Raw genomic sequence first — 14,274 nt, forward strand, 5'->3', positions numbered from 1 at the left:
TGATGGTAACAACAGAGGTAAAACACAAAGTGTCTGTGTTGTGTTTTTTAAGGCGGACCTCTTCCCGACGATGCTGAGTCCCAGCCCTCTGCCGCTCTTCTTCTGCAGCTCCACCTTAAAGACGTCCAGGTTCTCCTCGTCTCTGTACTGAGCCTCGTCCCTCAGCACCGTCATGCGAACCTTCGCCGGCGTCTGACGCAGCGCGGCGATTGCTTCCTCGTGGGACGCACCGCGGAGGTCCACCCCGTTCACCTGCACTCACACATGAAAACATTAAAGGTTTGGTGGTATGGTATTCTGCTCATTTTCAGGTTCAAAAAGCTCTTTTCACCGGTAAACGGCTCGGGTTCAGCCGTACGTGTTGCCGACCAGCTTGGCATCACGGACTGGAGCGAGAGTTTCAGAGCGGTGAGTTATTAATCTGTATCCATAAAGTTTTAACTGAGCTCTGTCTCTACATCACAGGAACAACTTTCTGTCCACTGACTGCCTGGAGGGTAGCTAGTGTTTGGAAGGGAGAGGAGAGCTGTGTGCTGCAGCTCGCTGTTTCTGAGGGCGTGTCGGAGTCGGCGCTCGGCGAGCGTTACGTGAGGCGCGTTTAGCTTTCATCCCTGTGACGTCACAGGGATGAAAGGGAAGCGGCTGGACTACAAACGAGCTGTTTTCAGTTCAGAGCAGAGTTTTCTGTGGGAGATGGGAACTCACTTTGGGCTTTTTCACTCTGCAAACCTGTTACAGCACAAAAAAGATATTTAACTCAGTAAAGGAGAGGGGAAAAGCAGAATACCACCTCTTTAACATCCTCACTTCGTCCTCTGTCTGACTCAGGTGTCACGCTTGATTTCAGACTCAATTCTGCAAAAACATCCGGTTGTTTTTCTGCCACCTGGTGAGTTTTAGAAACTCTGGATCGATCTTTAGACTCTCTGCTGCAGTCACTTTTTAAAACATCTCTACAGCCTTCATGGCCCAAAATCTCTGTGTTCCTCCATCCTTAACATTTTGTTCTTTCTACCTGATCAACATTTTTATGCCATTTTTACACCTGCTGATATTGCTTAACAAACATCATGTATCATCAGTATTTTTCCAGCAGAGGGAGATGTTGTTTATATTTTCCATTTGTCATAATACTGCAGTATTAGACATTAGTACTAACAGTAATATGAGTAGGAAGAGCTAAAATAGCAGTACTAGTACACAATATGCCCTGTTTAATACTCAGGATCAAAAGTACAGCGGTTACAGCAGTATTACTGTTTCTATATAACACATTAGTGTATAAAGAAGTAGTAGTTATAGTATATACACATACACATATATATATACACACACATATATATATTATATATGTGTATGTATATATATATACATATATACACATACTAGTAATGACAGTTTAAGCAGTGACGGTGTTGACAATAATAATTAAGGTCAAGGTGACTGTTTATATATGTATTTATATTACTAGTACTCCCAGTACTGCAGTATTGTGTGGGTACCTCGAGTATCTGGTCTCCTGCCCACAGTCGTCCGTCTCTGGCTGCAGCTCCTTCTTCATAAACCTCATGGATCACTATGGCGTCCTGGTAGAGAGACATAGAGAAACAATGAAAGAGAGAGAGATCATTTCAGCTCTTCCAGCTGGTTACTGTGTTTTTTACTGATCAGCAGAAACTGATACCGAGGCGAAGCTGCTGATGAAGCTAGACACACCTGCAGGACCTCGTACCATCCTGGTGTCGGTTCACAAATATCTGCTCTCAATTAAAACACATTTATCTCCAACATGTTGTTTTCCATTTTTAACTGGTGTGTGCGTTACCAGCTGTGTGTCTCTTCCTCCCACTATACTGAGTCCGAGTCCTGATCGACCTTTACAGATCTCCAGCAGCGTCTCCTGGCCAGGAACCACCGCACAGCATGATGGGTCTGAGGAGAAGGAGGGGGAGGAAGGGGAAGATTAGATCAGACCAAGCAGGAACCTCCGGCTCTCAAGACTGAAGCCAGTCCCCCACTGTGACCATCCGCCACTGTGTCCCTGAGCAAGACACTTAACCCCTCGTTGCTCCAGAGGCGTGTGACCTCTGACACGTACAGCAATTGTAAGTCGCTCTGGATAAAAGCGTCAGATAAATCGATAAAAAAGAAACAGTTTTACTACGTAGCTACTTAATCATAGAAGCACAAAAAGCACTAATCACCAAATCAACAACATCTAAACATGTCGGCAAAGTCCGGCGGGTAAAACGCTCTTATTCTGAAATGCTCCCTGTGGTAGCTGCTAGACGCACCCGTCAAGACGAGGAACGAAAGCGAGCCACGGAGAGCTTTGAAGAATGTAGTAGAAACACAAAAAGGACAATTAAAACAAGTCGTTAACGTGGGGCAGGCTGCGCTGCTGAAACGCTTCTGAGAGGCTTCCAGAGGAAGTTCACGCCGTAAATAAACCCTTGCGCAGCCTACGCCCCTCCCTCGGAATTCCCATGATGCATGAGGGTGAAGGGAGTTTTGTTAAAATGTGCTAATAAGTTTGCCATTTGTTTGAAATACAAATATTACTTAGTCTCCTTAGAATCCAGTGTTTATGCTGGTAGTTGTCCTTCTTGTGGTCGTTTACCGTTGAAACCATGAATGAAGGGAACGTTTCATTTGATAAGAGCTGCTAAATTCTCCAGGTACAGCGTATCGTCATAAACCGTTGTTGTTTGTCCGTGTCCACTACAATCAACTGAGCTAAACTTCATAGTCCAGGTAGCGGGCCCCCTACCAGTGTGGGCCCTGGGTCGGCCACCCCCACGCACCCACGCTACCTCCGCTTATGGCGGGGCTACAAGCTGATTGACAAGTCTCTATGGCGACCTGTCAATCAGGATAGAGGCGACTCGTATCCGCTGCTCTGTGAACATTTAACCGGCGCCGCTGAAAAAGCTCATCAGGAGTCGGACGCTCATTCTGTTTAAAGCCCGTTTGTCGTTAGCCAAAATTAGCATCCCGGCTAATATCACTGCTAACGTGAATTACAGATGCACCTTGCTAACCAAGCTAGCTAGCTCCACCCTCTCAATTAAATATGGTCACGTCTTGTTCCAAAAAACACAACATGACAATGGCTATTTGTCATTACACAGCACAAGGCTGCATAATGAAACGCAGTTTGTAGTTCCTTCACGATACGCACAACATATAATATAAAATATGGTATCATATAAATAAAACAATATATGCAGTTATTTATATACAACATATTCTATCACACATTCACCCAGAATATTGTCAGTGCATTTTTTAAATTTGCTTCTGGGGTGAATGTAAAGAGCAGCAACCAGATGATGATATGAAAGTTTCATCTTCACAATAAGCAGTCTGAACAGAGTCCGTCTTCACTGTGTTTGAGCACCGAGTACCATCGATGTAAAACCCAGAGTCCACCTCGTCTCATCTCGCCGGAGTCTTGCGCTGACAGCTCGGAACACGGACCGCCTGCAGAGTGCTTGACCCGGGGCAGGTCTCTGTAACGATGTGGACTCTGAATTCCGTTTTCTGGTCAAAATGAGTCCCGTTTTGTCCCGACCGACTCTATAGGAGCAGAATTAAGTCCAAGCTGGGCCAGCATGGCTCCTCTCCTGGCTCTCTTTCCTCTCCTCTGAGCGATCGGTCACCTGGTCTGGTTGTTTGGGCCGGGTGGGTCGTGGTCTGGCCCGTCTTCATCTTCCAATGACTGTATTTATGTCAGACACACGTTTTTGCCATTAAAACAGACAAACAACAAAAGTGTAGCGAAGTTTGAAGGAGCTACCGGCTGCTGCTTCTACAAGCGCTGTGGTGGAACAAGTACTGAGATCCTGTTAAAGAACAGAAAGCTGCTCTGGACTGCATGAAGAAAATATGCCCCGACTACGACCCAGTGCAGAGATCAGTCCAGGACATGGACTTGTAATAAGACGTTTAGTCCACAGACATTTTGTCCTCGCGTCGTCCAACGGTCCTAAGGGTCCCAGTCCGATACTACATATTAACTCTATATACTGTACTACATATTTATACTGTAGTTTTTACAACATACACTACTGCTTTATACAAACGGGAAATGGAGAAATGCTTGTGTTGTCAGATGTCAAACTGTGTACCTCTGTTGACGGTCTGCAGGTCGGGGCTGATCAGAGGAGGAGATGCTGCTGTCGGTTTACTGGAGCTGCTGTGAGACCTGCAGGACTGGACACGCACAGATTAAAGTTAGTGATCAGCTCGGTGAAGCAGCAGACAGAAACTGAAAGAAACATTAAATAGTTCATGTTAGAAAATACTGACAGACCAGCAGCAGGTTCAGGCGAAACCATCTTTGTCAGGGTTTTAATCATAATTATTTCAAGCTCTGTGATGGTAAATTCAGCTATTCTGTTGTTACCTGCTGCTCCAGCGACGCCCTCGGAGCCAGAAACTCGTTTTCTGGAGACTCTGCAACGTTTGGCCTCTACAGGAAACACAAACACACAGCACACTAGTGGCGTGTACTATGAAAGGGAGGTAACTGGCTTATCCAGGTAACGTCAGGAGTAACTTTAACCGATTCACCTGTACAACGAAAGTTGGACAGGTGTTACCCGAGGTCTGTTGCCATGGCAATTTAAGCTGCATCTCTAAACTGCTCTGAGAAGGTTTTGTTGGTGGTTACCTCGAGGTTCCCCTGCACGTGGACTCCACACCACATCTGTACTCAGTGTTAATGATGAGAAGTATTAATACACACCGCTTCATAAAATATGTTTAGATTTCATCCTGATTTGTTCCACTGAGGCTGCAGCTGAAGTTCTGAACGCAACAGCATCCCGTTCACACAGCGAGCCCTGCAGCCTGGTGATTTAGAGAGGAATCTTAATTAGCTAATTAACGGGACAGTTTCTTAGATGCAGCCCGTCTCTAAGGCTATAATTGAATTCTCCTGAGTGTTTTCACATATTTAGATATTTAGACTATTTTACGTGTCCAAAAAATAGGGAGCCAGGGTCAACCAAGAAAAAAAATCCAAGATGAAAGTGTGAAATTTACAGGAACAAAAATCAGAAAATCCCTGAAATTAAAGTCACATAAAAATCAAAAATCACTCTGCTGATCCACGGTGAAGTCTGAGATGCATGAAAGTGACTGTGGGCTAAACTCACGAGTATTTCCTCACTGCTGAATCTGATTGTGAAGTCTAATATAACTTTCCACTGCCTGCAGACGTGTGTGATGTTGCAGCCTTGCAAAGTGAAGTTTCTCTCATAAATGTGTGACTATAATCTCAGAATATTCTAGTTTTTTTACTTGTAGATTAATCTTGGAAATAAAATTCTCTCTCCGCTGGCTCCTTTTTTCTATTACAGTGGACCTCATGTGCAGCTGGACCTTTACATCTTCATCATATTACACATAAAAGAATACAGAATAGAGATTTGATCTACAATCAGAACACTGGGAAGATAATCAGGCTACAGATTTACTCCATGCGAAGCTGACAAGCCTCCCTGACTCTGTCGGCTGCCACGATATTAGATTTAGAGTTAACGTGTCTTTACAGTCAAAATTTCCTGAGACTACCAACGTGCATTCCTCTGGAGAAATACGGAGCATGCGCCTGCACGGCCGAACACGCCGCTTTTATGTGAACGTGCACCAACTCCTAATAAGTTAGCACGGACTCTAACTGACCAGCATCTGATCCACCGTTTAACTCCAGCGTAGGCGGAGTTAAACTCTGAGTAGGTTGAACTCCCTTCGTAGTGCAGGCCACAGGTCGAGGAGAGTATTTGGAACGAACCACTAATGATTTCAATTTCACCAGCCAAGAACACGGGACAGATTTTAAAGACGTCAAAATGTCACTATCACACTAACCGAGGGCGTCACTTTGGGCTGGAAAGATTTTGAGCATTAAACACTTAATTTCCTGCTTTCTGGTGAGGGAAAAGTCAGGAGACAGTTCAAACTCTAAACCTCTAACAGAATCAGTGCAGCACTCAGATCTGTTTCTCCTGCAGATCAACTTTTCTCCTGTAATGTCATCCCTGCTGAGTCATGACTTAGTCTTCCCTCCTCTGCACGTTTTTGCGTCATTTTATAATCAGTAGCTTGTTTGTTTTGTCGGTGAGGGCGTGGCTCTCTTTCTACTGCAAGATTACATCATGCCCAAACAAAATATTATCTGCTGGCCTACGTTACCGGAGAAATGTGTGTTTTATAATCAACATGTCTCTATTTCAGCTGTGTTTAAGTTTAGAACGTTGTGCCAGAGATCTTCACTGTGTGCATGAATGAGTTCAGTACCTTTTTGAAAGTGTCGGCCTCTCTCAGACTCTTGGCGGCGCCGTTGCTGCTTCTGTTGTTGTTGTTCTGTTCTGCTTCGTCGCTCGTCTCGTCCTGTTCAGCAGATCACTCGTTAGTTTATCATGAGAAATGATGGATGGATGCCCACAGTGAGTGACGATGTGACTCTTATACTCTGATACTGAGGAGCACTTCTTAAACCTGGGCCCTATTTTCACATATGTTGAAATGCCTAGCAGGTGCAGAAAGATTTAAAACCGTGCAGTAGATGCTTCAGCTGTGACTGCAACCTCTTTGGTGACTGCACCCGTCAAAATGGCGTCCACAAAAAGTGCTTCTTGTTCCTGCAACAACTTGCAGCTGCCGGCTGAAGCTTCTACAGCTCAGACTCCAGGGCCGCTTGATGCAGAGATGCAGAATAAAAGATCAGCCAAACCTCTTTAAACATAATCATTAGAATCTTAAAGCTGAATTCTTTTTTGTGAAGAAATCAGAGATCCCTGCCCACCCGCCACAAGGTCGTCCATGAAAAGACTAAGTGCTCCTCTGCTCTTGACCCTTGGAGCTGATTCCGCTGCTGCATGTGACCACCCTCTCCACCGTGGAGGATTTTGTTTTATTGATTCGGGTGGTTCGACAGCTCGAGTAACACCCATGTTATGAAACCATTTCCCGGTGCAGCCGTCTTCAGACACGCAAATTAAACTGGGTTCTCAAACTGGAGTCCAGCATCACTGAGGCACGTAAATAATGACGCAGCAGCCAAGATGAGAGCAAATGGGGGAACTTGTTTCTGAGTTGATGTAAACTGACCAGTGTGTCTGAGGCCGGGTGGAGCGTCAGGGCGGTGGGTAGGCGCGGTCCATCTGTGGGGGCGGAGACACCGAGAGGAGCTGGACAGACAGACTGACACACATACAGAATATGAGAAGGTCAGTCTACAGGTGCCCCTCTGGTCTTTGCAGCTCCATTAAAGGACTATTTGTCAACAGGGGCCAGTGCCCTTGGACCCCCCTCTGAACGAAAACGCTACAATTATCATAGTAATAAATCGTCCTTGCGACGTTACGGCGCTGATGCGAAAGGTGGAACAAACGTGTCTCAACTAGTGGGATCCTTTAGGACGTTACACCGCCGCGGTCCGGTGTCGTGCCGAGGTAGTTATCCCCAGAGACGATTCATAAGGACTTTCTTATCCCTGATAGAAACTGTAGAAAATGTAAATGTAAGCGTGCGTGCTGTCAGCGGTGAAGGCGGACTTTCGACTAAGTAAATGAAAAATATAACATGTGGATTGTTTCATCTGTCGTTTTTAGTGTTTTATCAACGAGGTTTTTGCAGAGCAAGCTGGCACACGGATTATAAGAACGCTTTTATAGGCTAACGTTAACGTTGCCTGTTATTGAACTTTGTATTATTCAATGCACTGAATTGAGAATGTCTAAATAAAACGAGCAGTAAAGCAACATTTATTTTGCGATAGCCTAACGATGTTATAAATTGAGTTTTAATAAACTGTCGAAATTGTTCTGCGTGCCCTCCTTAAAGGGTAAATTATCATCATAACAATTTCATAATGCATTTAAACAGCACTTGTTGACCTACTGGTCCCACCCGGCTGGACATGCAGTCTGGTAAAATATGCATCCCCCTCCATAATGCACAGATGATATCCTACCATCAAGTATTTAATTTTGTGTATACTTCATATCTGGACTAATAACAGGGGTGAATATGGAGAAGTTTGTTGTTTCCTAGCAAAAGTTATAGTGGGATACAAAATACAAACTGGGGTCCGGAAAATGTGTAGTACACTTACATACTGTTCATTTAGCCTCTCAAAGAAGTGTTGCATCAAAGAATGTCCTGGTACTTGGGGTAATAATGTTATTTAATAAAACTATAAGTCACTGAAAAGATCCTGTTACTGACACATACTGAAACATTATAAAATATACTAAACAAGACATTTTGAAAGCTTGAACAATGTGCCCCTCTGTCAAAACAACTGGCCCCAGCGTGGCCCCCTCAATAAAACTGGTCTAGGACCGCCACTGATACCAGTCCTGCTGGAGACGTGACCCGAGCATCTACAGAGGAGGTGAATGAACTCCTTGAACGTCTCTGAAAGGGGGTTTGACCAATCAGAAAGGATAACACCGGTGCAAAGTACCTGGCCAAAAGTATGTGGACAGGGATGCCATGTATCTGTACCTGTGGATGTGTTGTGACCTCAGCGCTCAGGACAGGGGGAGGAGGGGGAGTCGAGAAGGGGGGGACGGCCATCTGGTTTACAGCGTCTTCACTTCTACAGAGAGAGAGACACATTATTATAGATATTATCACATTTATTATTAATGTTTGTTATTTTAATAATTGGACCTTGGAGGGAGAAATGTGTTACTGAGAATGTGTTAAAAATGTAAACTTTGATTTTGCTGCAATCTGCTTTGGCAACATGTTTCAACCAAAATATTCAGTAATATATCTAAAGCACATAGAGGTGAACTCAGAGAGAGAGAACAACAAAAACACAGTTTCATTTCTTCAGTGAAGGAGTTTATTTATTAATGCAGAGCTTCACCACCTGAGGACACAGAGAGGAGCCGCAGGGGAGCTGAGAGGAGCTGAGAGGAGCTGAGAGGAGCTGAGAGGAGCTGCAGGGGAGCTGAGAGGAGCTGAGAGGAGCTGAGAGGAGCTGAGAGGAGCTGCAGGGGAGCTGAGAGGAGCTGAGAGGAGCTGAGAGGAGCTGAGAGGAGCTGAGAGGAGCTGCAGGGGAGCTGAGAGGAGCTGAGAGGAGCTGAGAGGAGCTGAGAGGAGCTGCAGGGGAGCTGAGAGGAGCTGAGAGGAGCTGAGAGGAGCTGCAGGGGAGCTGAGAGGAGCTGAGAGGAGCTGCAGGGGAGCTGAGGGGAGCTGAGAGGAGCTGAGAGGAGCTGCAGGGGAGCTGCAGGGGAGCTGAGAGGAGCTGCAGAGGAGCTGCAGGGGAGCTGAGGGGAGCTGAGAGGAGCTGAGAGGAGCTGAGAGGAGCTGAGAGGAGCTGTTTTATTTAATGAAGTGCATGACATGAATTGTTCTTGGCTCATTTATTTGGAGCTTTTGCAGTATTGTTGTTTTACGTTCTCCTGCCAGGTCAGCGAGTCTCCAGGTGTTTCAGTAAAGTAGCGCGACACCTTCAGCGTCGCAGAGCGAGCTGTGTGATCTGCGGCGGCTCAGCGTGGAGTCACCTCTGCAGCTGCCGCAGGCTACATCAGCCGCTACTGGCACTGTGGGCAAGAACGTCTCTGGTTCTGCTGCATCGATCTTGAGCCTTTTTGGTTTTAACATTCAGTCTTGAAACAGGATGTGATGTCACAGGTGTGTGTAAACAGTAAACAGCGTGAGAGCAAAGCTGCAGGCAAAGTCATTCTTCCATCTTTTCAGTTGTAATCTCTGCAGTCTAAAAAACACCTTTCAGCGGTCGTCTGGGACGCTCCTACAGGTCGACGCCACCGGACACGCCGTGGAAGCTGTGAACTTTGTCCATGCTGTGTGGGTTGTTTTCCCGCTCATTTTCACTTCCTGTGAGTTGGGTCGGACTGATAACAGGGAGTCTGACTTTGGCATCGTCAGCCGTGTTTCTGCTGAGCAATTTCATCTGTTGAAGTCCAACAAGCTGTAGCAGCGACGTGGAGAGAGGAGACAAAGACCTCCTCTCCTGCACGTCTTCTCTCCCAGCAGCTGGTGACTCACTAAGAGCTCCTGACGGGAACGTCGCTGCGATCTAAACTCACGCTAACAGTCAAAGATCAGCGACGACAACAAGCCTCCCGGGTAACGGAAACCAACAACACTTCCCCAAAGTGTGCCGACGGACAGGCAGGAGGAGGCGCTGAGGGAGCAGAGGACATCTGCTCCAGCACGACATATGGTACAAATCCACCATCAGGGCACTTTAACCCGCCGCCGTGGAGCCGTCTGAAGCTGGCTTCTTTGATCTGAGCCATCTGTGGAGCGCCAAGATTAGAACACTGCAGGGAGGTCTCAGAGTGGACGCGAGCAAGATCCCCCTGTTACTGAGACCACATCGTCATTATTGTGCTTCTAGACTCCACTTGTCAGAGATCACCTGTCAAACAGGCGCCGTTTTCCCCGTCTGTTTGGCTAACGGGTTAAAACTCTATAGCCAAATGTTTGTGGACGGCCAAACATTACAGCTCTATGTGTAAGAAACTAAAGGACCAGACATGAAAGGTAAAACCTCCATTATGTCCAGTAGCAACGTTCTTCACAATCTGTGGAAACTACAGCAGACGGTGTTAAATTAACTACGGTTAGGGTTCAGTTAGTGTGAAATAAACAATAAAGTTCTGCCCGGTGTGCACTAGAGGATTTTCAAATCTTAAAGAGGTCATATTCTGCTCATTTTCAGGTTCCTCATCTTATTTAGAGTTTGTACCAGAACAAGTTTACAGGGTTATATTTTTGTCATACTGCACGTTGCTGCAGCTCCTCTTCAGCCTGTGTTGAAGGCTTCGTTTTTACATGCACAAAAAGGTATTTAACTCAATAAAAGGAGAGGGGAAAAGCCAAAAAGCAGAATACCGCCTCTTTAACTGACTTCAAAACACAGACATAACAACAGAATATTTAATAATTTTGACATAAAATGGTCATTCAAAGAATTTCCCCTCGGGGATCAATAAAGTCTTTCTGATTCTGCTCATTTTCAGGTTCATAATGTTATGTAGGGGTTCCACCAGAACACGTTTACATGGTTTAATGTTTGAAAAACAACAAAATTGCTGCAGCTCCTCTTTTGCAAAGAACGGACTTGTGTTCTTGGGGAGAACGTTCTTGCCAGTGGTTCTTGGAGGAATGAACTTGCAATGCCACGAGCGCGCAGAACGCTGCTGACGGTTTGAGACGATGCGTTCTTGCTGGTATTGTGCAATAACCCCAGCACGCCTGCAGAGCTCCAATACAACAGCCAGGCTTTACCATCCAAAACAAAAAGCTCAGAATCGGGTTTATTGGCAAGTAGGTTTTAACTTACAAAGTATATTGGTGGATGAGTAAGAATGATATGAAATAAAAGCAAATACAAAGCAAGTACTGTAACCGCGACTTTACATTGTCTAATACATACAACTCATTCAACGTCATTACTCAGAATGTAATGACAGAAAAACAGCTCACAGCTGTGGTGATGCATCCTGGGTAAAAACGGGCGTGTCAAGAACACTTCTGGGAATTTTAACCGTTATTGACAAAATGCAAATGTGTGTATTGAAACAGTACTTGGGCACAAAAGATGACATTTCACAAGAACGAAAAGGCCCCGCGTTCCTGAACCAGCTTCACGACCTCGACACGTTCGTCTTTCACAACGTTTGTTCAGGAGCGGAGTTTTCTGTGGGAGATGGGAACTCCCTGTGGGCTTTTTCATTTTGCACTTCACAGAGATCTGTAACACAGCACACACTCTGCGTTCCTACTAAACGCTTTCAGAGTGGCGGTTCTGGGGAATCACGCGTGATCAAACGTGACTTCAGACTGTCGTCGTCAGCTGGTTGACCTTGTGTGTGCAGAGTTTTGCACAGAAAAACAAACTGCTGAGAAAAAGGAATCGGCAGGTTCATATTATTTCATAAAAACAGTGTTTTTCTGTCGTGTCTGTCAGCTCCGCGTTTCCTGTCAGCAGGCAGGAAGTGAAGGGTCACTGAATATTAAAGGAAACGTCATCACTTAAACATTTAAATAAATGAAACGCTGACTCCTCTGGACTGAACATGCAGAGCGATCAACAGCTCAACCAAACACTTGGTTTCATTCATCGTCAGAGGGGCTGAAAACTGCTGAGAGTTTAAATATATAAGAACATCTAAAATCAGAGGAGATGATCAATTTGTTAATCAGAGACATGTTGTTCTGTAGCCTGATCAGGAAGCGAAGGGTGGCTGAACTTTATCAAAGGGAATCGTCATCAGCTGTTCCCATAATTATTCTTATTATCTATTACTGTGCCGTCCAAGATGCTATCTCAGTCCGATGAAACGTCTTCTGTGAAAGCATCGATGATTACCTCTATTATAAAACAGACATTAAAGAGCTGAGGCGAGCGGACAAAAGCTGCCTGTCTGCTGAAAATAATGTCTAAAATAAAAACCTCTCACACCGACTCTGCTGTCATTTAGCAAAGGTGCCTTAAAATGAAACTAACAAGCAGCACTGTGGATTTTGCTGCCCGTCTCTTACATTGTTTTTCCACAAAGACAAAAAAAGACAGCATCAGATGCTTGTTTGAAATGTTAGAAAAATTTAATGTAGAAAATATTGTTCTAAAAACACTATATGTTGACTTTTAACTCTCAGGTTCGACTCATCTGTAGGGAGCAGGGGTGTGACGTACCAAAACTCAGGATATTAATGTTCCGCCGGCAGGCAGTCCAAAACCAAAAACTCAGTGAAAACAAGTTTAAAATAAAGTCCAAATATCCACACAGGGAAACAAAATCCCCTCCGCTAGAGACATGAGGTAAACCGGAGGAAACACAAATCACCAGGAACGACGCCGAGGGAAACACGTCCACGAAAAGCAACAAATAACAGACAGACCACCATATAAATATTTTAGAGAGTGTTCAGCTTGTATAACAGTGTAAATCTGCCGTCCCCTCAAAATAACACATCACACAGCCGTTAATGTCTAAACCGCTGGCAACAAAAGTGAGGACACCCCTAAGTGAAAATGTCCACATTGGGTCCAAGTAGCCATTTTCCCTCCCCGGTGTCATGTGACTCAAATTCGGTGTTATCGCTCTGACGCTCCCTGTATATTTACACGCACAGGAGGGGTGAGGATAATTAAACACAGGTGATCACAAGACGAGAACACCGGGGACAGACGAGCTTCAAACTGAGACAGGAAACACTGAAAACTCACACCCACTGAAAAACTGTCCCACAATCAATAACGTGTTACTGTAATAATATAACCTTTCCCAGTAACTAGTAGCGTAACGGATTACTTTTCCAAAGCAGTGATATTATTACAGTTACTAATCCAAGTTACGCTGCGTTACTGAACGCACCATCCTGGACGTGAATGAGCGACTGCGCCGTAGGTCAGCGGCACCGGACTTTGCTGTTCATATCCGCCGTTAGCCAAGAACCAGAATGGAGAATGATGGAGGGAGGCGTTCTTTCCACAGCTGGAAAGTCTGATTGGATGTTTCCAAGAGTCACTTCATAATAATTGTCTTTTGGTCATCGATTTTAATTTAAAAACTGACCAATTCAGAGGAGAAATACACCGTAATTTGTGCTTGGTTTGTATTTTTCAAATGGGAAAAAAGTACAGCACTGAAAATATCCAGATTATGGATTATGGATGGCAATGAAAGAGACATGGAGCAGTCGGGGGAACATGATGATGATGAATTTTGAAAAATGGAAAATGACATTAGGTATAATAAAAAATTAGAATATTCTGGAAATTGTTAAAATAACGTCTCATCTCATCAGCTAAGTGTATCGTCACCCCCCCTGTCAGATCAGAAGGGGCACGACATCAACATAGTGTCTGAAGACCTCTGAGGGAGGAGGTCAGGGTGGACGGACGGGTCAACAAAGCTCATTACCGACACTCAGCGCTGGTTTCTATAAACCAGGATCACAATCAAAAGGTTAACCAGAGCCGTGGCAAATCATTTCTCCAACTACCATCTGTGTGCGTGCAGCTGCGACTTAAATTCAACCAATCTGATCACAGAGAGGATTCATAAACAGACCTGCGGCGAAGGTTTACACAATTATTTTCATTGTTGTTGTTTGTTTATTTTGTTTGTCCAAATTAAATGCGTTGCCCCTCCAGGGAGTCTGAGACCAACATGTCTGCCCTCCAAACTCTTGTCTATTTTCATCTCGTCTGTCACGTCTCACTCCCAAATTAAATTCCGCTCATTGCGTGCCGATGACGCGCCGCTTTCA

General features: G+C 45.0%; 1 protein-coding gene across 5 annotated transcripts in view; it reads right to left on the reverse strand.

The window, feature by feature from the left end:
* The window catches only part of patj (PATJ crumbs cell polarity complex component), a 202,823-nt gene that overhangs the window by 11,411 nt on the left and 177,138 nt on the right, over nt 1-14,274 (reverse strand). For 4 of the 5 annotated variants that reach the window (XM_038698650.1, XM_038698647.1, XM_038698649.1 and 1 more), the window contains 8 exons: nt 8,521-8,614; nt 7,120-7,212; nt 6,307-6,399; nt 4,409-4,474; nt 4,131-4,215; nt 1,826-1,932; nt 1,503-1,586; nt 59-252 (listed from right to left, as the gene is read on the reverse strand). In XM_038698650.1, the coding sequence (XP_038554578.1) occupies nt 59-252; nt 1,503-1,586; nt 1,826-1,932; nt 4,131-4,215; nt 4,409-4,474; nt 6,307-6,399; nt 7,120-7,212; nt 8,521-8,614 (816 nt within the window). The remainder of the gene's footprint in view (nt 1-58; nt 253-1,502; nt 1,587-1,825; nt 1,933-4,130; nt 4,216-4,408; nt 4,475-6,306; nt 6,400-7,119; nt 7,213-8,520; nt 8,615-14,274) is intronic. The other variant, XM_038698651.1, reaches the window with a different exon arrangement.

The sequence above is a fragment of the Micropterus salmoides genome, unplaced genomic scaffold (genome assembly GCF_014851395.1).
Source record: "Micropterus salmoides isolate LMB-PRFRI ecotype aquatic unplaced genomic scaffold, ASM1485139v1 Ms_hic_scaffold_5, whole genome shotgun sequence".
Classification (NCBI taxonomy): Eukaryota; Metazoa; Chordata; class Actinopteri; order Centrarchiformes; family Centrarchidae; genus Micropterus; species Micropterus salmoides.